This window comes from Rhinoraja longicauda, chromosome 14, assembly GCF_053455715.1.
Source record: "Rhinoraja longicauda isolate Sanriku21f chromosome 14, sRhiLon1.1, whole genome shotgun sequence".
NCBI lineage: Eukaryota > Metazoa > Chordata > Chondrichthyes > Rajiformes > Arhynchobatidae > Rhinoraja > Rhinoraja longicauda.
This window is the reverse complement of record NC_135966.1, coordinates 14,278,870-14,303,509: the sequence shown is the minus strand read 5'-3', so window position 1 is coordinate 14,303,509 and position 24,640 is coordinate 14,278,870. Positions and strand designations below refer to the sequence as shown.

Sequence of the window (24,640 nt, the reverse complement as noted above, 5' to 3'; positions counted from 1 at the left end):
GGTTAAAGTGCACATTGTCAGATTTTAATAAAGCCCATTTTATGCATGTTGGTTTCACCACGTAGAAATTACAGCAGTGTTTATACATAGTCCCCCCATTTCAGGGCACCATAATGTTTGGGACACAGCAATGTCATGTAAATGAAAGTAGTCATATTTAGTATTTTGTTGCATATCCTTTGCATGCAATGGCTGCCTGAAGTCTGCGATTCATGGATATCTCCAGTTGCTGAGTGCCTTCTCTGGTGATGCTCTGTCAGGCCTGTATTGCAGCCATTTTTAGCTTATGCTTGTTTTGGGGGCTAGTCCCCTTCAGTTTTTTCTTCAGCATATAAAAGGCATGCTCAATTGGGTTCAGATCAGGTCATTGACTTGGCCACTCAAGAATTAACCATTTTCTAGCTTTGAAAAACTCCTTTGTTGCTTTAGCAGTATGTTTAGGATCATTGTCTTGCTGTAGAATGAACCGCCGGCCAATGAGTTTTGAGGCATTTGTTTGAACTTGAGCAGATAAGATGTGTCTATACATTTCAGAATTCATTATGCTACTACCATCAGCAGTTGTACGATCAATGAAGATAAGTGAGCCAGTATCTTCAGCAGCCATACATGCCCAAGCCATAACACCCCCACCACCGTGTTTCACAGATGAGGTGGTATGCTTTGGTTCTTGGGCAGTTCCTTCTCTCCTCCATACTTTGCTCTTGCCATCACTCTGATATAAGTTCTCTTCGTCTCATCTGTCCATAAGACCTTTTTCCCAAACTGTGGTTGCTCTTTTAAGTACTTCTTGCCAAACTGTAACCTGGCCATCCTATTTTTGCGGCTAACCAGTGGTTTGCATCTTGCAGTGTAGCCTCTGTATTTCTGTTCATGAAGTCTTCTGCGGACAGTGATCATTGACAAATCCACACCTGATTCCTGAAGAGTGTTTCTGATCTGTCGGACAGGTGTTTGGGGATTTTTCTTTATTATAGAGAGAATTTTTCTGTCATCAGCTGTGAAGGTCTTCCTTGGCCTGCCAGTCCCTTTGCGATTAGTAAGCTCACCAGTGCTTTCTTTCTTCTTAATGATGTTCCAAACAGTTGATTTTGGTAAGCCTAAGGTTTGGCTGATGTCTCTAGCAGTTTTATTCTTGTTTCTCAGTCTCATAATGGCTTATTTGACTTTCATTGGCACAACTTTGGTCCTCATGTTGATAAACAGCAATAAAAGTTTCCAAAGGTGATGGAAAAACTGGAGAAAAGACTAGGTGATGAGAGCTCTCTTATACCTGCATTAAGGAGGCAATTAATCACGCGTGAGCAATTACACAAAGACCTGTGAAGCCATGTGTCCCAAACATTATCGTGCCCTGAAATGGGGGACTATGTATAAACACAGCTATAATTTCTAAATGGTGAAACCAAAGTGTATAAAAATGGCCTTTACTAAAATCTGACAATGTGCACTTTAACCATGTGATATTTTTTCTATTACAAATCTCAAATTGTGGAGTACAGAGGCAAATAAATAAACGATGAGTCTTTGTCCCAAACATTATGGAGGGCACTTTGTAATGAGATGTGTATCGTTGAGTGCACTCCAAAACCAGTAGATAATTAAAAACTATGTATCTAGAAGTTGGAAAATTTAAAAAAAAGATTTTGAATCTGTTCGTATCAAAATTAAAATCTTTCAGATCCAATGATTCAGATCCAAAAAAAAATTCGAATAATTTAATATGATAAAGATTTAGTAATGAAACACGATCCAAGGATAGTCACCTATGCCATCTTTGTAATGTGACAAAATGGCCAATTCCTAGAGGTGTCAGAGGATTCTTTAATGTAAAACACATTAGAAAATAAATGGATACTTTTGCCGAAACAACAGAGGTGGGTCTTTATATGTATGGGCATATCCCTTAATTTATTATTTACTTATCTGAATCTTGGTTATTTTAAATCTTTCTTTAATATTTTCTACCTTTATGAAGAATTTATTAATATAACACAAAAATGCCAGAAGGATTCAAAACAGTGCTGTTTTAATGTTTTAGAAAGTGGGCTGTGATAAAATGCTGGGTTCCAGTAAACAGGAAGACAAGTGTGGAGTATGTGGTGGTGATAATTCTCAATGCAAAGTGATCAAGGGAACGTTCTCCAGAGCAGCTAAGAAACCAGGTTAGTGCATATTATCGTTAATTTGCACAAAGAACAAGCAGACTATCCCAAATCGCTTTGGATAAAGAAGCAATCAGATGCATTTATCTGTAGACAGGTCTCAGCTTTTTAAAATCAGGAGCAGTGCATCTTGCCTACAGTTCCTCTCTGCCAAGCAGGTGACTGTGATTCCTGAATACAAAAGGGAAGTTTCCGTTGGCACTGCAAGCAGTTCTAATAAGAGGGCTTAATAGATTGCATGTACCCAGCCAGGTCCAGTTTATTGTCACATGCACAAACATGGTGAGGTATAGGTACAATTAAAATATTGCTTTGCTGCAGCAGCACCACAGGTGCATAGATTCAAATAACACACAAAAACATAAATTATACATAAATTCTACAAAACAGTGAAAAGAAAGATTCTATGCAAGAAGCAGGACATTAGTGCAAAACATAATTCAAAAACAAGTCCATGGTAGTGCAAAATGTGGTCCATCCTGTTCTGTTGCCAAGGTTGGATTAGGGTTAAGCAAGTCAGTTCAAGAACGTAATGGTTGTAGGGATGCATCTGTTCCATGAACCTGGTGGTGTGGGACCGCAGGTTTCTTACCTCCTACCCGCTGGTAGCAGTGGGAAAATAGCATGGCGAGGATACTTATTGATAGATGCCACCCTTGTTAAGGCATGCCTCATGTGGATGCTCTTGAAGATGGGAAGGGAAACTGTGCCTATGATGGATTGGGCTGAATCCACTGCTCTCTGCAGACTTTGTGTTCCTGCATGTTGGAATTGCCATGCAAGGCCATGATGCAACCAGTCAGGGTACTTCCTCCAGTAACTGTAAAAATTAGTTGGTGATTGCAATGACATGCTGAATCTCTTTAAGCTTCTAAGAAATAGAGCTGCTGGTACACCTTCTTCATGATTGCATTCTTTGTGCAACCTGAGTGTTTTGCATGTATATGGTGGCCAAATTCCCCATGACTGTATTCCAAAGATACATTTGCTCCCTCTTAAAAACTATTCCTTGTAGATCCTGAAGCAGCTGAGCTATTCCCTCTTGGGAAACTCCGACTAAACACTGCGTTAGGAAGCAGGGAATAATGGTTAGGTAGACGGGGAAGCGCTATGCTCGGAAAGATTAGAAATTAGTAGTTTTGAAACAATCCTTGGAATTGAAGAATCAATCAATCCAATAAAGAAATGTAATTTCCCCCAAATCTACAAATATGAAATAGGATTAAAATTATGATTGGAGCCTTTGATTAGTAAGAACTGGTTCCATCTTCAGCGAGGCATCTTCCAAAGTTTGGACCATTTGTCCCAGACCAAGCCTGGAATAAATCTGGGATACTAATGTGTGTTTGGCTGACACAGTTATGTAAATTAGCCCATGGGCATTTTGATCAATATTATATTTATACAATTTAAAAGCCCAAGAAAGCTTGCCTAGAGCGGGATAATCACTTAAATAATTAAATTATTTTTTCTCAATTATTTATGTTGAAGGATGTGAAGATCAGCTAGGAAAGAAAAATTGAGGCCAAAAATCAGATTAGCAATGATTTATTACGGAACAGGCTCACAAGGGTATGCTACTTAACCCTTCTCCCCTCTTTCATCCATGCGTTGAGTAACAGTGTAACAGTGTTGAAAAAGATGAAGAAAGAGGTTATTCAGGGCAGTGTTTCCACCATATCTTCAAAGCAAATTATAGGATCCATCACACAGGCCATTCAACCCATTGAGTTCATCGTGGCTTTTTGTACAAACATCCAATCTTAGTTATCACCTCTTCACCACCAGCCCTTCAATTTATCCTTCTCCAAGTGCCTATTCAATTCCTTTTCGAAAGTCCTGATTAACACTGCTCCCATTGCACTTATGTGCAGTGATTTCCAGATCCTAACTGCAATTTGTACATTCTTTCTCAATTCCCCCAGTATCTGTTGACCATCACTTTGAATCTGTGATCTTAAAAGTTAAACAGTTAACTTTAACCCTATCTGAACCTCGAATCTACCTAAAAGTAGCCAGGGTATTTTGAGAATTCCTTGTAATTTTATTTCATGATATAACACAAATCCACTTAAGTTTGCTCCAGTCTTTATACCTAAGAGTATTGTCATTGATTTGCTCTGACAGGTTATCTGAAGATGTTTGAAATCCCGGCTGGAGCAAGTCACTTGTCCATTCAAGAACTAAGTGCATCTCCTCATTTTATTGGTAAGTCTTCTCCAAAGTGAATCTCAAGTATGAAAGTACAAAGAACTGTTGCGGGAAGTAATCCTGCCCGAAGAGATGATTTGAGTTGACCTCGTTATTTAAACATAATTCAATCTGAATATAATGATTTTTTGCATAATTACCACCTCTCCCAAATTTAAAAGTGTCAAGAGCAGTTTACATCACTGGGTGTAGTAAAAAAAACTCCATTCTGTTTAATGTGCAGCTGTAACAGCTGAAAGACATCTTTAAATTGCCTTGTGTTTAATACCTTTAAAGTGTAATGGTTTAAAAGTTATTATGGGGGAAATTTAATATGCAACTTAAATGCTATTCAGATTTTACAATTTCATAATTGGAAGTTAATCTAATTATAATGTATACTTACCAGAAATGTAATAATTGTTTACTTTAAGTAATCAAGAACCAAGCCACAGGACATTTTATTTTGAATGGAGAGAATGATTTTCCTGATTCTAAAACTTTCATTGAAATGGGCGTCATTTGGGAGTATTCCAATGATGATGACAAGGAATCTTTACAAACTATTGGACCCCTCCGTGATGGAATAGTAGTGCTGGTAAGATTACATTCCAGTTACCACACCCAGAGTCACAGTTTACATTTGCGTAGAAGTATTAACATAATGAAACATCCCACAGCATTTCACTAGAGGGAGCTAAAATATGGACACGAAACAGGAATTGGGAGGGAGAAAATCTGGGAAAGGAGGCGAGGGACAGGATTACAGAGGTAGATTTTGAGGACACCAGTGAATGTGAAGTAATTGTTCAGTGGTCTGCATAGTTTGCTGGAGGCTGGTACACGATTGCTAAATGAAAGGGAGTTGGGATGTAAGCTCCAACAATGTAAGGCCCCAAAGGTAGTTCATTTCAATTTGTACCTGTTCCTTCTGACCCCCCCCCCTCCCCCTCTCTCTCTCTCGCTCGCTATTTTTTAGCGATGATACCAAAAGTTCCCTTACTTATAAATATGCAATTCATGAGGACGATTTAGCTATTATTACTAATGAAGTGGTGCTTAATTTATTTGATGATCCAGGCTTTTTGTACTCCAACATGCCTGAAAAAATGCTCATGTTTCCCCCCCCCCCCTTCTTTAACTCACCATCAGAGGTGCTGTACATGGCTCCTCTCCATTCCAATACACCAGCTTCTCCCCAGTTCTAGTAAATAGTGAGGATACCTTGTCTTTTCTTGCATGACCATTCCAGCCGAGAACAGAACCGCACAAAATACACCCGTGTCAACGTGTTGCCTCTTGTATTAGTTTTGTTAACTACCACAATCTGCCCCAGCCTACCCTCCTGTACTTTCCTGGCTCCAAAACCTTTTTAAACTACTTAATCTTTTCTAAATGCCTCGAGTAATTAAAAAAATATTCATTCTGTGTTGGCCATTAGACCGAATTCTGCATTTGGCAATGGACAAAACTTCATCATAAGTTGTTTTATTCTTCTGTTTAACTCATGTTGCACTTGGTTTAGTACATAGCCCCATCTAACCCGTTAAACGAACTCCTCTGCCCATATTAACAAAAATTCCTTTAACAGTGTCACGTCAAGTCAAGTCAAGTCAATTTTATTTGTATAGCACATTTAAAAACAACCCACGTTGACCAAAGTGCTGCACATCTGATTAGGAAAAAAAAAAGAAAGTTACAGTGATGCTTTCTTTGCTCCCCAGGCTTGAGTAGGGATACTTCCTGGTGATTTTCAGAATCCGTGCCCTGTCTACCCACACTAAGTATTCCTCTTGAATCCTCTTGAAACTCCCGATAAGTCACTTAAAATTGCAATCTCCCATCTGCTGACCTGTGGGCCGACCATTTGTTGCAGTATGCCTGTCATTGTCGATCCTCTCAACCAGTCTTTCACCTTTCATTCACAGCAATTTATTTACACTCTTCTATTCAGCTCCTTCCTCTTGCTTAGCTACTACCATTGGTCCTATAATTATAATTAAAGTGACCCACCTGCAGGCATGCCCCCCATTCTTTATAAGCTTCAGCCTATCTGAAAACATTGTGCCCAAAGTCTACTCTTTGTTAACGTCTTTCCAATTTATACCCCCATTCTTTATCTACATTGTCTCACAGGCGCCATTGTTATAATTTTTGCAAATTCTAGTCCTTATTTTAGAATAGTTTCAGGATCTCCGAGATATCCTTCATCCCTTTAAGCATCCCAGAACTCCCTTGACCTCCTTGAATATCTTCTCGGCCTTTGAGCAATGAGAATCTGCCGCGTCCTTAAATGTGACAAGACTTCGTGCCCCTCCATTTTCTGCCTAGCCACCTCTATTTTTGGGCCTTTGTTCCTATTTCTTCTTAAAAACTCTTAATTTATTAAACGTTTGGTAACCCCTCACCATAGGTTGGTATTCAGGAAGGAGATAAACAAATAGAACTCAAAATTCAAATAGCATCCGAAGAAGGTGGATAACAGTATGAACCAATCCTGTGACACTTCTGAACTCCTATTCCTTTATAATTTGTTGCTGTGATATATAATCTTTGCTCATCAAGGTCAAGCTTGTATCACCCAGCAAAGCTTGGCCCAATGTTTCAAAAGTGATTAGTTCAAGGCTATGTCACTGTGTTGAAATGTTTTCTCTCTTCATTGTTGTTGAGATTTAAAAATATATATATTTTATGGTTTATTTCAGATTTCAGGCTTCCACAGTATTTTGATTTGATTTTAATACCAAATCATCTTTGTGCCTTTCTCCACTAAAACTAGATGATGCCTAGCGATGATGCCAAAACTTCCCTGACATATAAATACACAATTCACGAGGACTATTTGGCTACTATGACTAATGAGGTTTTGCAAGAAGACATGGCTACATTTGAATGGGCTTTGAAGAGATGGTCCCAGTGCTCCAAACACTGTGGAGGAGGTAATTTGCAGCTAAATAATATACAAATATAACAGTGAACCAAAGATTGATTACTGGTAGTGAGTAATCATTCATAGATTATTCATTAATAATTCCATTCCCAACCCGAAATGTCGCCTGTCCATGTCCTGTAGAGCTGCTGCCTTGACCCGCTGAGTTACTCCCTTACTTTATTTCTTTGTTCAAGATTCCAGCATCTGCAGTTCCTTGTGTTTCCATTTGTTGTGCAACTATTTTAGGATCAGGTCTTGACCAGACGCTGATTTTATTTACACTCTAGAAATAACATTAATTAATTATTATTGGGAAATGCAGTGATTAACTATATTAAAACAAATGCCCTTGTACATTATTTATATATATTTCACCAGTTAATAGAAGATTGATAAAGAATTACGAAGACCAGTTTAAAGATGATTTTTTAAAGAGTTCTGTAGAATTTGGCGCTCCTTACTAAGTTTGTTCCTAATTAAATAATGAGAAAACACCCAATTTCTAAGCTGAGTCTAATTCAGGGAATTTCAGTAAAGCTTATGTTTGAATGGTTCTGCTTTATTGTGGTGGTGCTCAATGAGCTTGTGTTATATGAGTAGTGATAGTTTAACATGGAGGTGCTTAATAAGTTCAGTAGCTCTCTGAATAGCATTGCAATTTAAAATGGACCATTTTTTAAACTCTTGTTTCATTAACATTAACAAGAGGTAGTAACATGATCACATTTAGAATTCTGCATATCATTTTAATATTCAAGCTTCACTTTCAAGGGACCCAAACCATCACCTTTTCAAGGCCAACCCCAAAACTGTGCTAAACCTGTATTACTGGTGGAGCAAAAATTCACAATAAGCTAGTAAACTTTAATCATTATTTGCACTAGTAAAATACAGGAAGCTTGTATTTACACTGTTGTGATGTTATGCTATGATAAAAAAAAAGGTGTAATATTTGATCAAGACATATTCAATTTCAATTGATAGTTTTACAGTCATTAAAGATAATTTTTTACATTGTCAGCTGAATAAGTAGGTGCTCAATATTTAATCTAAATAATTAATAGATGGTATGAGTATTCTAGAAAAGTTTGATTTCTGACATTTATTCTGATAGAGGTGATTGATTTTGCTAAGGTTCTCAGTTTACACGATACGGCTGCCGCAGGAAGGCCGATTCCAAGATGATTCACAGAAGTTTCTGTGGTGCAAGAAAAAAACCGAAGCCAATCCGCCGAATGTGCAACTTGCAGGAGTGCTCCCAGCCTGTGTAAGTAAACAGGCAAATTCACAGCCATTTCTCTCCTACAATCTATCCTGAAGAAGGGTCTCGACCCAAAATGTCACCCATTCCTTCTCTCCAGAGATGCTGCCTGTCCCGCTGAGTTACTCCAGCATTTTGTGTCTATCTTGATTTAAAGCAACAACTGCAGTTCTTTCCTACACATTTCCCTCCTACGTGTGCCCCTTAGTCACGTCATTCAGGGGCAGGATATAATTGCCAGTTGTTTCCACCCTCACCTCAGCACATTTTGCTGCTAAAACTCTTACGCTGCATTTCTTCCAGAGCCAGGTATTCCAATGCTCACCTCAACCACTTTGGTCTCATCTGAAGCCTTCAATGAAACAAACTGGCATGTTTGTTCCCTGGTTGATAGTCCCTTCACCCTCTCATCACACCACAGCCTTAATTTTCTTGGAGATTCTTAGTAGTTTTGTAATTCTGGCTTGGACTCTGCCAAAAGCAATCAACGACTACTGACACAGAAAACAAAGCCAAGTCATGGAAAGTTTGTGAAAAGTCCTGTTCTGATCCCGTTGCCCAACAGATCAGCCCCACCAGTCATAACAGCAATGTTAGATCAATGTTTCTCTTCCATGTAGCACGTCACGGCTGAGAAATAAATGGAATTTCATAACCTCTGGACACCCTGGAATGACTCAGCCAATGCATTTCCTTTTGAATAGTTGTGGGTTTTCATGGAATTAAATCTAATCAACTAATTTATGAAACTAATTTATTTCATGAATCGAATTTATGAATGGCCGATAGTATTGTCAATGATGCCTTCCACTCTGGCCATTCTCTCTTCTACCTTCTGGGATAAATATGCAGGAGCTTGAAAACCTAGACAACCAATCTTAAGTACAGCTTCTTCCCACTGGTGTCAGACTCCCAAAACAATCACTTCCTCACATCCACTTCCCGGAGGTGCTGCCATGTACTCTTACACTCAATTCAACCTCATTTAGTTATTCTGTTATTTTACTTTCCTTTTCCTTTAATCTTGCACAATAATCTGCCGTTTTGCCATTGCATTTATTGTTGTATCATCATTACCATGTATACTGTTTATGACTCTCATGCGAACAAGGTATTTTGTTGCACTCTGGTACATATGACAATAAGCCAATAATAAAATAAATATAAATAGCGGAGAGGAAAAATCCAGGCAATCTGCTGGTCAAGAGATTGACTAAGAGATTGTTTTCACTCAGGCTAAATTCCCAGTTGTTCTGCAAAAATTGGCTTTGTTTTAACATGCTGGCCATAAGAGATAGGAGCACTAGTGGAGCAGTCAGCTCCTTGAGCATGATGTACCATTCAACAAGACGATGGCTGATCTAGTTTAGTCCTCTGTATCACAAAATGCTGGAGTAACTCAGCAGGTCAGGCAGCATCTAGGAGAGAGGAAATGGGTGACGTTTCGGGTCGAGACCCTTCTTCAGACTGATGTCAGGGGGGCGGGACAAAAAAAGGATGTAGGTGGAGACAGGAAGAGTGAGGGAAGGGGGAGGGGGGAAAAGAGAGAGACAGAGGAACTATCTAAAGTTGGAGAAGTCAATGTTCATACCGTTGGGCTGCACGCTGCCCAAACGAAATATGAGGTGCTGTTCCTCCAATTTCCGGTGGGTCACACTATGGCACTGGAGGAGGCAACAACTCTGCAACAACCCTGACTTAATCATCAAACCCGCTGACAAGGGAGGTGCTGTGGTAGTCTGGCGCGCTGACCTCTACCCGACCGAGGCCAGATGACAAATCTCGAACACCTCCTCCTACTTATCCTTGGACCATGACCCCACCGACGAACACCAGACCTTAATCATCAACACCATCACAGACCTCACCAATTCCGGTGCTCTACCCTCTAATGCCTCCAACCTTATCGTTCCCCAGCCCCGCATGGCCCGATTTTACCTTCTACCTAAAATTCATAAGTAGAACTGTCCTGGAAGACCCATTGTTTCTGCCTGTTCATGTCCCACCGAAGTTATTTCCACCTACTTCGACTCCATCCTATCCCCCGGTCAAATCTCTCCCCACCTATGTCCAAGACACCTCATTTGCTCTCCGTCTCCTCGATAACTTCCGGTTTCCAGGCCCCCATTCCCTCATCTTTACCATGGATGTCCAGTCACTCTACACTTCCATCCCCCACAAGGATGGTCTTGAAGCCCTCCATTTCTTCCTCGACCGTAGTACCAGCCAATCCCCATCTACTAACACTCTCCTCCGCCTAGCAGAGCTGGTTCTTACCCTTTACAACTTCTCCTTTGACTCCTCCCACTTTCTCCAAACCAGAGGCGTAGCTATGGGCATTCGCATGAGCCCTAGCTATGCCTGCCTCTGTCGGATAGGTCGAATAATCCTTGTTGCAGACGTTCTCCGGCCCCATCCCCGAACTCTACCTCCGCTACATTGATGACGGCATTGGTGCTACCTCTTGTACCCATGCAGAACTCACTGACTTCATACACTTCACCACCAATTTCCATCCTGCTCTTAAATATACTTGGACTATCTCCAACATCTCCCTACCGTTTCTGGACCTCACCATCTCCATCACAGGAGACAGACTAGTGATTGGCATCTACTATAAACCCACTGACTCGCACAGCTATCTGGACTACACCTCTTCCCACCCTGACTCCTGCAAAAAGTCTATCGCCTGCTCCCAATTCCTCCGTCTATGCCGCATCTGTGCCCGGGATGAGGTGTTCCACACTAGGGCATCAGAGATGTCCTCATTCTTCAGGAAACGGAGCTTCCCCTCTACCATTATAGATGAGGCTCTCACTAGGGCATCCTCTATATCCAGCAGCTCCGCTCTTGCTCCCCCTCCCCCCATTCGTAACAAGGACAGAATCCCCCTTGTCCTTACCTTCCGCCCCATCAGCCAGCGCATCCAACAAATCATCCTTCAACATTTCCGTCACCTCCAACGGGATCCCACTACTGGCCACATCTTCCCATCTCCTCCCCTTTCTGCATTCCGCAGAGACCGTTCCCTCCATAACTCCCTGGTCCACTCGTCCCTTCCTACCCAAACCACCCCATCCCCGGGCACTTTCCCCTGCAACCGCAGGAAATGCAACACCTGTCTCTTTACCTACCCCCTCAACTCCATCCAAGGACCTAAACAGTCTTTCCAGGTAAGACAGAGGTTCACCTGCACCTCCTCCAACCTCACCTATTGTATCCGCTGCTCTAGATGTCAATTTCTCTATATCGTAGGCTCGGCGATCGTTTCGTTCAACATCTTCGCTCAGTCTGCCTTAACCAACCTGATCTCCCGGTGGCTGAGCACTTCAACTCCCCCTCCCACTCCCAGTCTGACCTTTCTGTCATGGGCCTCCTCCAGTGCCATAGTGAGGCCCACCGGAAATTGGAGGAACAGCACCTCATATTTCGCTTGGGCAGCTTGCAGCCCAACGGTATGAACATTGACCTCCAACTTTAGATAGTTCCTGTCTCTCTATTTTTTCCCCCTCCCCCCTCCCCTTCCCAGTTCTCCCACTGTCTTCCTGTCTCCACCTATATCCTTTCTTTGTCCTGCCCCCCTGACATCAGTCTGAAGAAAGGTCTCGACCCGAAGCGTCACCCATTACCTCTCTCCTGAGATGCTGCCTGACCTGCTGAGTTACTCCAGCATTTTGTGATATCTTCGATTTGTACCAGCATCTGCAGTTATTTTCCTACACTAGTTTAGTCCTCTGCATCACTTTTCCCAAAGTTCTAAAATTCAAGGCTCAAATGTCTGTTAACCTACATTTTGAATGCAGCCAATCAATCGAGTACCAAAGTATCATAGCCCTCTAAGAGAAATCCCTCCTCATCTCTGAATGAAATAGGTGATCCCTTATTCTGAAACTATTGACTGTGGCTCTAGATACTGACACTACAAAACTTTCCGTAATTTCCCAGCAATTCTTTCTCAGTGTCTCATAAGCTTCAATAGTATCATCTCTCATACCTCTAAACTGCAGTGAGAATAGGCTCCACTTCTCTTTGTATACTTATCCCTCAATCAAGGAATTAACCTAGTGAATCGTCTCTGTGCTGCCTCCAGTGTAGAAACACCCTTCCTTAAATATGGAGACCAAACTGATACACAGTACTCCAGGTGTGGTCTCAACAGCGCTCTGTAAGGTTGCATCAAAAAAACTCTGTAATAAAGGCAATCATCCCATTATCCGCCCTTATTACCTGCTAAACCAATGTGACATCTGTTTATATTTCATGCATTTAATTCATTTCCTTTTTCTCCAATGTTTTGTAGCCTCCCTCTATTTGAATGATAATTTGCTTTCTCATTCATTCTTCCAAAAGGAATAACAGTTTTCCACATTATACTCCATCTGCCAAAATCTAGCCCACCCACTTAACCATCTTTAATTCTTTGCAGGTTCTTTGTCTCTCCTTACGAGTTGCTAATCCTCGTACTTTTGCATCAGCAGCAAATTTGCCTGCAGTACACCAGATCCCTTCATCCAAGTCATCAATATGCAGATTGTAAATAATTCAACCCTAGCACTGATGTCTGTGTCATTCCACCCTTGACAATTCAAAACTGAGCCATTCATGTCACCTCTCTGTTGTCTGTTCATTAGCCAGTTCCCTCTTCAAGCCAATATGTTGGCTTCAATCCCCAGTGATCTTATCTTGTGCTTCTTACCTTTCATACAGCAACTTATCAAATACCTTTTGGGAATCCTCCCCACTTCCATCCTTTCTCACTGACTTTCACTCTCCAAATCTAATGCACCTTTAATGCTTATCTGAATATCTTGCAAATGTTCCTTCCTTTCAATTTAGTTCTGCCTTTCCAAATAAAGCACAAGTCAAGATAAAATGATCACATTGTTGATTGCAAATTTCACCCTAATCAAAATAAGCAGATTTTGATTTTATTTTGGTTCAGAAATGTGAGAATCGCTGCAGTGAAATTCTCACTCAGTTTCTATGCAGTTGGAATTTTGTTTGGGCAATTTACAACCCAGTGGCATAAAGATTGATTTCTCTCGTTTCAAATAACCCTTGCATTCCTTCTCTCTCCGACCCTCCCCCACCCTAATCGTCCGACAGCCAATAATGGACCATACATGGTCCATACATATGATAGGTCAGGAGGGATATGGACCAAGCGCAGGCAGGTGGGACTAGTGTAGCCAGGGACATGTTAGCCGGTGTGGGAAAGTTGGGCCGAAGTGCCTGTTTCCACACTGTATCACTGTCTGACTCCATGACTCTATGACTCTATTGTGGGCTCCAGGGTCATGGGTGCCGGCTCTGATTTGTTCTGTATCTTTTCCTATCTCTAGTTTCGCTCTCCCCTGACTTTCAATCTGAAGAAGGGTCTTGACCCAAAACCTCACTTATCTCTTTTCTCCAGAGATGCTGCCTGACCTGCTGAGTTACTCCAGCAATTTGTGTCCATGTTTAGAATTGGAAAAAGAATGTGTATGGGGATCACCTCCAGTTGTATTTCCTAGAAATCGTTGACTCTTCAAAGCAATCTTATAGTACACTCATCCTGGGGGAACATCATGGCTGTTGGAGTTGTGTTTTATCATTGATTATCATTATGATTTTGAGTTTAGTTTATCGTCACGAGGTACGGTCAAAAGCTTTTGTTGCGTGCTAACCAGTCAGCGGAAAAACAATACATGATTACAATCAAGCCATCTGCAGTGTACAGATACATGATAAAGGAAACAACATGAATAATATTTAGTGCAAGATAAAGTCAGTGAAGTCTGATCAAAGATAGTCCAAGGGGCTCCAATGAGGTAGTTCATGACTGCTCTCCGGTTGTGGTAGGATAGCTGGGAAGAAACTATCCCCGAAACTGGAAGTGTGCGTTTCCACACTTTGATACCTTTTGCCCAATGGGAGAGGGGAGAAGAGGGAGTAGGGTGTGACTCGTCCTTGATTATGCTGCTGGCCTTGCCGAGGCAGCATGAGGTTTCCATTGAGTCAATGTTAAAGTTTTGAAATTGTTTTACAGGAGTTGCAACACCATTGAGTCCCATTTTCATTGATACATGTTCAAAATACTGTTTTCCAAAATGATACTCAGGGTACCAGGTAGAATTGTTATTTTCACAATACACGTTGCTGTCTTTTACATGGTCATTTATCTTCTGATTTACAGGTGGATTGCTGGGCAATGGGAGGCATGTACTAGACCTTGTGGCAAATCTGGATATTCAATGCGGTCTGTGCGGTGCGTCCAGCCACTGCACGATGGCACCAATCGCTCAGTGCACAGCAAATATTGCATTGGGGATCGGCCTGAGACTAGAAAACCTTGCAATCGAGAGCTCTGTCCTGCACAGTGGAGAATGGGCGATTGGTCACAGGTACATCAAAATGTTCTGCTTTTTTATTTTGCATCAAATTACTCTAGAAAATCAATCAAGCAAATCTGTCTGGGGAAAACTATATCACCTTATTCACCTGCAGTGGTGCAGAGGTAGAGTTGCTGCCTTATAGCGCCAGGGACCCAGGTTCGATCCCGACTGCGGCTGCTGTCTGTATGGAATTTGTACCTTCTCCTGTGGGTTTTCCCCAGCAGCTCCAGTTTCCTCCCACATTCCAAAAACGTACAGGTTTGTAGGCTAATTGGCTTGGTAAACTTGTAAATTGTCTCTAATGTGTGTAGGATAGTGTTGGTGCGGGGAGATCGCTGGTCGGCGTGAACTTGGTGGGCCCAAGGACCCGTTTCTGTGCTGTACCTCTAAACTAAACTAATCTAATTGAAGCCACCTGCATGCAATGCAGAAACTGCTACAAATTTACTGGCACAGTGTTGGTGAGAGAACGATGGACACCAACTTGATGGCCACTGTTCTTGGCTCCTAGAACATTGTAAATCTGGGCTTTTTTTCTTACGACCAAAGGGAGAATAACAACAATCCAACCTTGCAGGTAACTGCATCCATTGAATCATGCCGTGGACCAACTACAGTGATCATTTTTGTTCCAAGCACTTTGCATCTACTTTTCCATTTCTGAGCAATAATTTTAATTTGCAAGGAATCCAGATCAAGGTTAATCAAAGTTAAAGTTATAGCCTCAGTTATAGGATCCAGTCAGGAGCTGGCAATGTTCTAAATATGTTGTGCAATCATAATACTTCATTAGAGATGTCTGCTCAACCTCTTTGTGCATAGCTGTCCAGAGACTACTTGCACTGAATCAATCTGCTCGGATTTTACTTACATTTCCTTGTATGGCAGGTGTAATAGCCTCTGCTTTTCCCGTTGACATTCACAACTGTGGAACCTGTTGTTTTGTTAGTGCTCAGTGACCTGTGGAAACGGGACACAAGAGAGACTGGCCGTGTGTCGAACAAGGGACAATATAATCGGGCAATGTGAAGAAGAAAAGCCAGAAACAATACGTGTATGTAGGATGCTTCTGTGTCACAGTAAGTCACTCCTGTATTCGTGTTTACCAAAGGCAGACACATCATGCTGGATTAACTCAGCGGGACAGGCAGCACCTCTGGAGAGAAGGAATGGGTGACGTTTCGTGTCGAGACCTTTCTTCAGACAGAGATTCAGGGAGTGATATGGAATGGTACAAAGAACGTAAAGGTGTGAAAAGGACAGTTCAAAGCAAACGATGATTAAGGAAATGTATAATGGTCCATTGTTAGATGAGGAGAAGGTGACAATGAGCCATACAAACAATAAAATTAACCAGGAGGACAGTGAAACTAGTAGAACTATGGTGGGGGAGGGATGGAGAGAGAGGGAAAGCAAGAGTTACATGAAGTTAGAGAAATCAATATTCATTCCACTGAAATTTGTTTATTATCTTCCTGTTTACTTTGCATCAAAATTAAAAATAAGTAATGTTACTATGTACAAACCAACAGATTATACACGTTATTATGTTGGTTTTGATCTTTATATTTCATTTCTTGCAGAAAACTCCTCACTGCAAACATCACTTACTTCCACCAAAGGAAAATCCATAATCCAATGGCTCTCGCGTCCAGATCCAAAATATCCCATTCAGAACATTTTGACAAGTAAATCGCATTATAACTCTGACCCTGGCTTTAAATGCATGCAGTTTCTGACCTGGGCTGTGACCTTTTCTCTTCATAATGCATTTCTCTGATTAGCAACTTTATCCTGGTTCTAATTCTTCTACTGGGTCCTGGTGCATAGCCTGCCTCTTCTCTAGAGCTTGTGCAGCACTAGTGGTGGAGGTCCAAAGGTGAGGACTTCACACATCGATGGAGGAATCCCACAGTACGTTGCAAGCCTCTGAATGGGAGCTGTCTTCAGCTTGCTTACTGTTTTGGTTTGCTTGAAAACAGACTCTAGTGAAACAGTCTCAATTTGACAGAGACCGAGAAATTTATTGTGAATGTGATCGCATCACAATACTGACATCTTCTTGTGCTAATACTTCCTACTTTCTAGATATCTTGTACTTTGTGTTAGGATTTCTGATGCTATTTATGGTCTAACCTAAATGAATAGTGGGTATAGTAGTTTTCTTTCTTGCATTCCAAGTTAGGTTTCTACTGCTTTAGATTGTGCTGTTGCATTTCACAGTAAAGAGGGAGGATTAATGGCTCATTTTTTGTTTCTACGTAACAAGTGAATGGTCTCATTTGCATCTGTTGCATGTTTGATTATTTTGCGTGAATGTATGTTAAATGGATAATGTGGTCAGCCACACAAGTTTGACAAAGCTAAACTACAATACAGTACCTCAAAAGTTTATTTTGCTTAGAAAAATGCCTTATCTATTTCTTTGCTTAAACACAGCAACAAAAGTCATCGCCACATATGGTTGTGGATGTAAACAGTTACCAATGCTAGGAATATAGAAAATGGTCCACAAAAATCAATTAAAAAAAATCATTTAAAATAATTATTTTTGGAAAGTAAACGCTAAAACATATTGTTACTGAAAACACAAGCCCGGAAACAATGCAGTTATTTAGCTTATGAGGGGGAAATGAAAAGCACTTTGACCATGTCGTTGTAATGTGATCACATAACCTGCTTTTGTGAGCCTTTTAGTGGAAATTTTGAGATGTGATGAGTCGTATAAACAAGGAGAACTGACAAGCCACAGTTACTGTACTGAAAGTGTTACATGTGACTTAATTGGTGTTTGTACAGATATGCTCTACTATTAATTCTGTTACTTTAAAGTTAGAAAGTTTTAAAACAGGTTAACCATGTTCAGTGGCCACATACAGCACAATCATGGTACTCAGTAATGTGCACTATATTCATATGCACTTTGGTTTATCAGGGATAATTTATTGCCAATTAAAAATATAAATCATGAGGATGTGCCATTTCAGCTTTTCTCATTCATTTTTAGTTTACTTTTGTGAGATTGGCGGCAATGTTTACCAAGGTAACTGTAATCCTGTACATTTAGATGCATTTTCTTACCAATTGAGATCTGGGGTCTTGTGTTACCTCCGGTTTGTCATTGATTTGTGCAAATAAATGAAAACGTATGTCAAGAAATAAAATATCGTCTATTTTTCCGTTTTGTTTAACCAAACCCGCTAGTCACTAGAAAATGCCAATACATTGTTCTGATTCCAACTTGATCTATTAAACAATTTCATATTCTGTTAAAAAAAAATATTAACACTGAATCAAGAAGCCCCAGAAATATCATCTGTAGAGATTGATTACTGAAAATATTCAAGACAGAAAACATTCAAACACGTACATTCTGAAAGTCAAAGGCATTTTTCTAACCAAATAGTAGATGTTCTCATGGGAATTTGAGTAAATAGGTAAAAATGTGAAAAAACAGTAGCTTTCACATTGTTCAAACAGAAAAAAAATGGACGTTAATCTGAAAGGAAAGTCGTCTCAAAAAAGGTTTAATGTCATGATTTACATCGTTGAACAGCCGCAGGTGATGCATGCACTCAGTTTCATTTCTGTGGGTCAGTTACGTCTAATTTTATAAATTGCAATCACAATCTAGAGATTAGCTCAAGTATACTAAGATATATACAAAACCTGAGTGTGCTTTAAACATTACAATGTTGATGACTTTAATCTACTTTTCTAATGTAACTCATCTTATAATAATAAACTAATACTGATACTAATATTAAGATATCTACCTGCTTAAAAAACAAATAAATCAACTATTTTAAATGAGACAGTTTTTGAATGAATTCAGCTACAAAACAAAATGAAACCTATCAAATAATGATTTAATCTTCTTTTCAGTTCTAATTTTCTTTTTCATCTTAATATCTTTGCAGAAGCAAATTGTCATGGGGACAAGTCAATTTTCTGCAGTATGGATATACTTTCCCGGTATTGTTCCTTTCCTGGCTACAACAAGCTCTGTTGCAAGTCCTGCAATTCACTGTCTCAAGTGATTACAAATAAGACCAATAACACAGATTCCCTGAAGCATCCTGTACCAACCACATTACCTGAGACCACAAGGAAGCCAAGAGTTACAAATAAGACCAATAACACAGATACTCTGAAGCGTCCTGTACCAACCACATTACCTGAGACCACAAGGAAGCCAAGGGTTGTTACCTCTCACAAATTAAATGCAACACAGGACAGTGCTGAGAAAAATGCAGTTCGACAGACGCACAAGGGAAAAAATGGTAACAGTAAAATACAACGAAATAAAGTTATAATTCCAAGACGTCCTAATATAGTCAGCAACCACAGACTCCAATTTCTGCTTGACCAGAAAAGAAAGGAAATGCTGAACAATTCCTCGGACAAAGATGTTTCATCCGTAAAGGACAACCGTTTACCTCATGTGGAGAATTGAATATGGATCATTTGCCAATGAAAAACGGAAGGGAAATGTTATAAAGTGCCCCACCTGCTCTGTGACAAAAACTGGACTGGAAATAAATGGCAGACTTTATTCATCAATACATTTATAATGAAAACACTTCTAATTTTAGTAATCAATCTTGTAAAATGTTCTGCATGGAGCATATGTCTCACAGCTTTGGCAGGCTGCAATCACAGCATACGCCCATACCTGCGTGCCCTTTCCAGCCTCACAACAACACCTTGCAAACCTCTATAATTAAGACACAAGAGATTGCAGATTTTGGATTCTTGAGCTTGGAGGACTCAGCGCGTTAGGCAGCGTCTGAGGAAAGAAATGGGCAGACAATGTTTAAGACTAAAAAAGGGCCCCAACGCAAAATGCTCTGTCCATTTCCTCCCACAGATGCTGCCTGATCCACTGAGTTCATCCAGCAGTTTGTTTTCCCCACCCCACCTTATAATCTTTTCCCCCAAAATCAGTTGAGAATTCCTGGTGCTAATTTCCTCTTTGTAGCTCAGTGTTTCATGATGTGGTATTTAACGTATTTGCAGCATTTTTTGGAAATTGCAGTCAGTTTTCTCAAATAATGGTGCTGAATATTCACGACATACTGTATTACTGGCGTATAAGATGGGTCTTCTCAGGTCATTGGTACCCACATGGAATATTTTCTCAGATTCTAGTTCTATGTGATTACGTAAGGTAAAAGTCACTTGAATTGTTAACATTGAAAGCATATGTGCAGAGAATCCTTTTGGTGATGAAAATTCAAACTTCCTAATTTTCAAAATATATGGTGCTGAATTTTTAATGTATATTTTTCAACCTGAACAAGTTGTAGAACACGAAAAATCTGTTTAAAAAAATTATTCAACAATGTTTGTACTTGGATGAAATTACATGATAATTTGCACTACTTTATACAAAATTCTAAATATTTGTTTTTGATAGAAAAAGATTATTCCAATACGCTATAAGGGACTAAAGGAATTGCTGTAGCAAACTACAGCACTTAGAAGCAAAGAAACATAGAAAATAGGTGCAGGACTAGGCCATTCGGCCCTTCGAGCCAGCACCACCATTCAATATGATCATGGCGGATCATCCAAAATCAGTACTCCTTTCCTGCTTTCTCCCCATTTCCCTTGATTCCTTTAGCCCTCAGAGCTATATCTAACTCTCTCTTGAATACATCCAGTGAATTGGCCTCCGCTGCCTTCTGTGGCAGAGAATTCCACAGATTCACAACTCTCTGGGTGAAAACGTTTTTCCTCATCTCAGTCCTAAATGGCCTTCCCCTTATTTTTAAACTGTGACCCCTGGTTCTGGACTCCAACATTGGAGACATTTTTCCTGCATCTAGCCTGTCCAATCCCTTAAGAATTTTATATGTTTCTATAAGATTCCCTCTCATCCTTCTAAATTTCAGTGAATATAAGCCCATTCTTTCATCATATGTCAACCGAAAAGATGGTAGATGGAAGGCAAATCCTCGATGATTATTATAATTAGCAAGTTTCTATGCAATGTCAAAACTTCAGGTTTAAAATAGCCTAGAAACATTGCACGGTTGATTTGCATTTTCAGTCATTCCATTTGAATTCAGAGCTGATAGCCTGCTAACCCCTTCTCATCTTCTAAATTTTTGAAGATAAACTAAACTTCAGTATTTAAAGTATTACTCTTCACAATATATTTTGCATCTTTTATAAACTCATGTAATATTTCTTATGGCTATACTCAAAGCATCTTTTCTCAAAATGTCAGATCACCTGGTTAGGCACACTCCCCATAAGTTACAAGTCTCGTTAGATTTCTCCAGGTTAGTTGCATCTTTGTGATGTTTCCACCTCTTCCAAATTGAGGGCAACTGGTTTCAGAACAAAATGATCATTATCAAGAAGTAGCAATTACATATTTTACAGAAGGCTTGTTCTTATGTTAAAGACTATTATTTTTAAAATAACTATGTCACATGAATCGTCACCATCTGGATTCTACATTTAATTGCATTCTTACAAAAACAAATGTACCAAAGTAAAAATGGTGAATTTACTAAAAAGGGTGAAGTTAGTCAACATCTAAAAATGATTCAATCTTTCCAGCTATTGAGAAATCGTGGAAACATCATCAAAGATTATATGAAACAGATATGATGGTCCTGGGTCTTTAGAAAATGGTGTCCGTATCTCAGGATGAGACCCTACACCTCAACACAAGTCTCACTTGAAAGATAAACCCATTTTTGTCAGACATATACTGATTGCTATATACCTTTACAGCACAATGTACATGCCAGATGTGGTCTTAAGTGCTTTTCTATAGTTCAAAGCAGCATGAATGTCAGATTATCCCAGAAAAAAACAAACTCCTTGCAAATCACTTCCAAAAACAGGCAGCATCTAAAAACAACCCAGTTGCTCACTGAAATGCATTGGTTTAATTAAAGGTTGCTTTCAGCTTCATAAAAAGCTAAATCAAAAATTTCGGGTTATGTACATTCTTAACCCTTTTATTCCCAACTGGAAACAGATTTGACAAAATGAGTACACCGGGTCATTAAACGTTCTGTTGTGTACTCAATGCAGAAATTGTACTTTAAAGTGTAAAAGTGATTTATAAGTTGTGATCCAATGCTTTGTGCTTCACCGCATATATTAATTTTCTCATTAACTACTGGCCTTAACACTGTATGTATGAATAGCATCACCTGCACCAATTACACTTACAATTACTACAGCAGCTCCACTGAAGAGTCTCTTTTGTACATTATTTGTATATAAGAGTTAGATATTTTACTATTTATTAAACTTGAACGTTTGTGGCATTTTGTTCCTTTTGTCTCAGAGCCGTAACTGATTTGCTAATGTTCCTTCCCAATATTACAGTGCCTGTCATTTATCTGGTACTTCATTATAAAAAGCTTCTTGATTATTGGAATTTGTTGGGATTGAAGGACGTGCGGCAAGTGGTAAGTTATCTCAAAGCATGCAGGTGAGTAAGAGATATGTTTCTTTCAAGGTCAATTTAGCTGGTTCTGTGGAAGAACTGGAATAAATAGCTATTTATCAATTTTAAATTGATAACTGAAGGAGGCATCTAAAATTACAACTTGAGATTGATTCGTAATCCTCCTGTGACACTGTGTGGTAACCTGGTCCAGCTATTTCTCCTCATTTCAGGGCTAGGACATCGTACATCAATAGAAAGAAGGAATAGGTTGAGTCCATTTGCAATTCCCAGAAAAAGAAGTAAAACTGCTGTCTATTGCACTGTCAGGTTTCATGTGCTTGTAGTCAAGCTATTATGGAAGGTTATGATAGCAGGCTCTGTGCCAAATTCAGTTCAGTTCATTTTCAGTTCAATGTAGGTTATTGTCATGTGTACCGAGGTACAGTGTAAAGCTTTTGTTGGGGAAAGTGAAAAGCTTTTGTTGGGGATTAGTTTGTTGTTTTACAACCAGCTGATGGAGCTCAAGTCAGTGATGGGAAATTCTGAGATGTCTTCCTATTTCCTTAACTGGCTTCTTCCCTGCCCGAGTTCTCAGTGTGCTAAGCCTTGTCCATTCCATCCCCAATAGTTCTGCTCTCACCCCTCCTTTCACTCAGGTTCCCCTTGTCCTGATCTTCTACCCAGCATCTTCTCTGGAGTATTCTCTGTAATTTCCACCCCATTTGGTAGTTCCATTACCAGACACATCCCCTCTCCTCCTCTTCCAGTATTCAAAGGGACAGTTCTCAATGTGCCTCCCTGGATCTCTCTGCCATCTCTAACAGCACTTCCATGCCACTGCAACTTGAGATGGTTTCCATCACATCACAGAAATCAAACACCGTTTGTGTGACTGCTGAACACGGCTATTCAGTCTAAAAGGATGATGCTCAGCTTCCAGTTGTCTGTCCCTTTAATTCTTCATCCCATTCAAGCTCTGAATTCTCTATATTTTGCCTTCTCCACTGTTCCAATGAAATCAAACTTATGTTCAAGCAAAAACACATCATCTTACCTCCAGGCATCCTCCAGGCCTTGGGACTCAACGGAGAATTCGGCAATTTCAGATAACCCATCTTTTGCAGCTAATCAGTTCTGACACAAAGACACAACCTGTAACATTAATGAATGTATCTGTTGCCTGATCTACTGAATATGTTCAGTATTTTATTTCAGATTTTCAGTTACTGTATCTCCCAATTCCAACATTGTTTGTGTTCTTTTTTCTCTCCTTTCTCCTCAGTCATTTCGTTCTATACACCATTTCCAGGCATTTCAGTAACAGTTAACAAACCTCCATCATCCTCTCTTCAATGGCACTAACAGCATTCAAATAATCTAGATTCTCCCGGTCTCCACCCTATCACTATTTTTTTATTCTCACCACCTTCCTCTTTTCTGCAATTCAAGACATGTTTGTTTTCGGAGTTTGTCGGTCCGATGAAAAGACATTTACCTACAACGTTAACTCTGTTTCTCTCTCCACAGATGCTGTCTGACCTGATGAATATCCCAAGCATTTTCTGCTTTTATATAACAAAGAACTGATTTTATATTCATCTTAAGGAATCAAGGAACGACAGGAAACATGAAAATGGCATTCACAACAAGTTTCACAAAACAGCCTAATTAAACATTTTGCAGTTCAGTAATTTCCTGTACTTCCCAAATTTAAAAAATGTTGGATCATTCTCCAGGAACAGGCTGGGAAATATAAAATGACAAATTGGCTTACAATTTGAGAAATAACAGTATATATTTTTAGAATGCAGCCATATTCATAGGGAAGTAAATAATAACACTGGAAAAAAGAACGGGAACTAGCATTAAGTGAAAATACTAATTCAAATTTACTTTGCAAGCCTATTTGAATTATTATTCGTTATTATTCATCGCCATGTTCAGTTAAAATTCAGTTTCTGGCCTTGCTACAAAGATCACTTGTTGGTGTTGGTGCAGTTCAATCTTTGACTCATGCCAAAACCTCTTGTCACCTTGTAGTGCCAAACAGACCAATGTTTTACTGCATGGAACAGTACAGCACAGCACAAGAACGGGCCGTTTGGTCCACAATGTTTGTGCCGAATATGATGCCTCGTTAAACTGACCTAAAATGTCTGCAAGTGATCCAAATGTATTTATTCCCGGTGCTGCCATGTGTTTATCTGAAAGCCTCTTAAATGCACCCATCATATCTACCTCCACCACCACTCCTGGCAATGCGTTCCAGGCCCCCACCATTCTGTGTAAATAACTTGC

At 39.9% G+C, this 24,640-nt stretch overlaps 1 protein-coding gene across 1 annotated transcript in view; it reads left to right on the top strand.

Moving 5' to 3' along the window:
- Positions 1 to 20,051, top strand: part of LOC144600083 (A disintegrin and metalloproteinase with thrombospondin motifs 2-like) — a 179,251-nt gene extending 159,200 nt beyond the window's left edge. The window contains exons 14-22 of the mRNA XM_078411470.1: positions 2,042 to 2,165; positions 4,293 to 4,373; positions 4,790 to 4,953; positions 7,135 to 7,294; positions 8,422 to 8,554; positions 14,724 to 14,931; positions 15,872 to 16,001; positions 16,506 to 16,610; positions 18,843 to 20,051. Coding sequence (XP_078267596.1) covers positions 2,042 to 2,165; positions 4,293 to 4,373; positions 4,790 to 4,953; positions 7,135 to 7,294; positions 8,422 to 8,554; positions 14,724 to 14,931; positions 15,872 to 16,001; positions 16,506 to 16,610; positions 18,843 to 19,378 — 1,641 coding nt within the window. The 3' untranslated portion in view covers positions 19,379 to 20,051. The remainder of the gene's footprint in view (positions 1 to 2,041; positions 2,166 to 4,292; positions 4,374 to 4,789; positions 4,954 to 7,134; positions 7,295 to 8,421; positions 8,555 to 14,723; positions 14,932 to 15,871; positions 16,002 to 16,505; positions 16,611 to 18,842) is intronic.
- Positions 20,052 to 24,640: the final 4,589 nt, after the last annotated feature.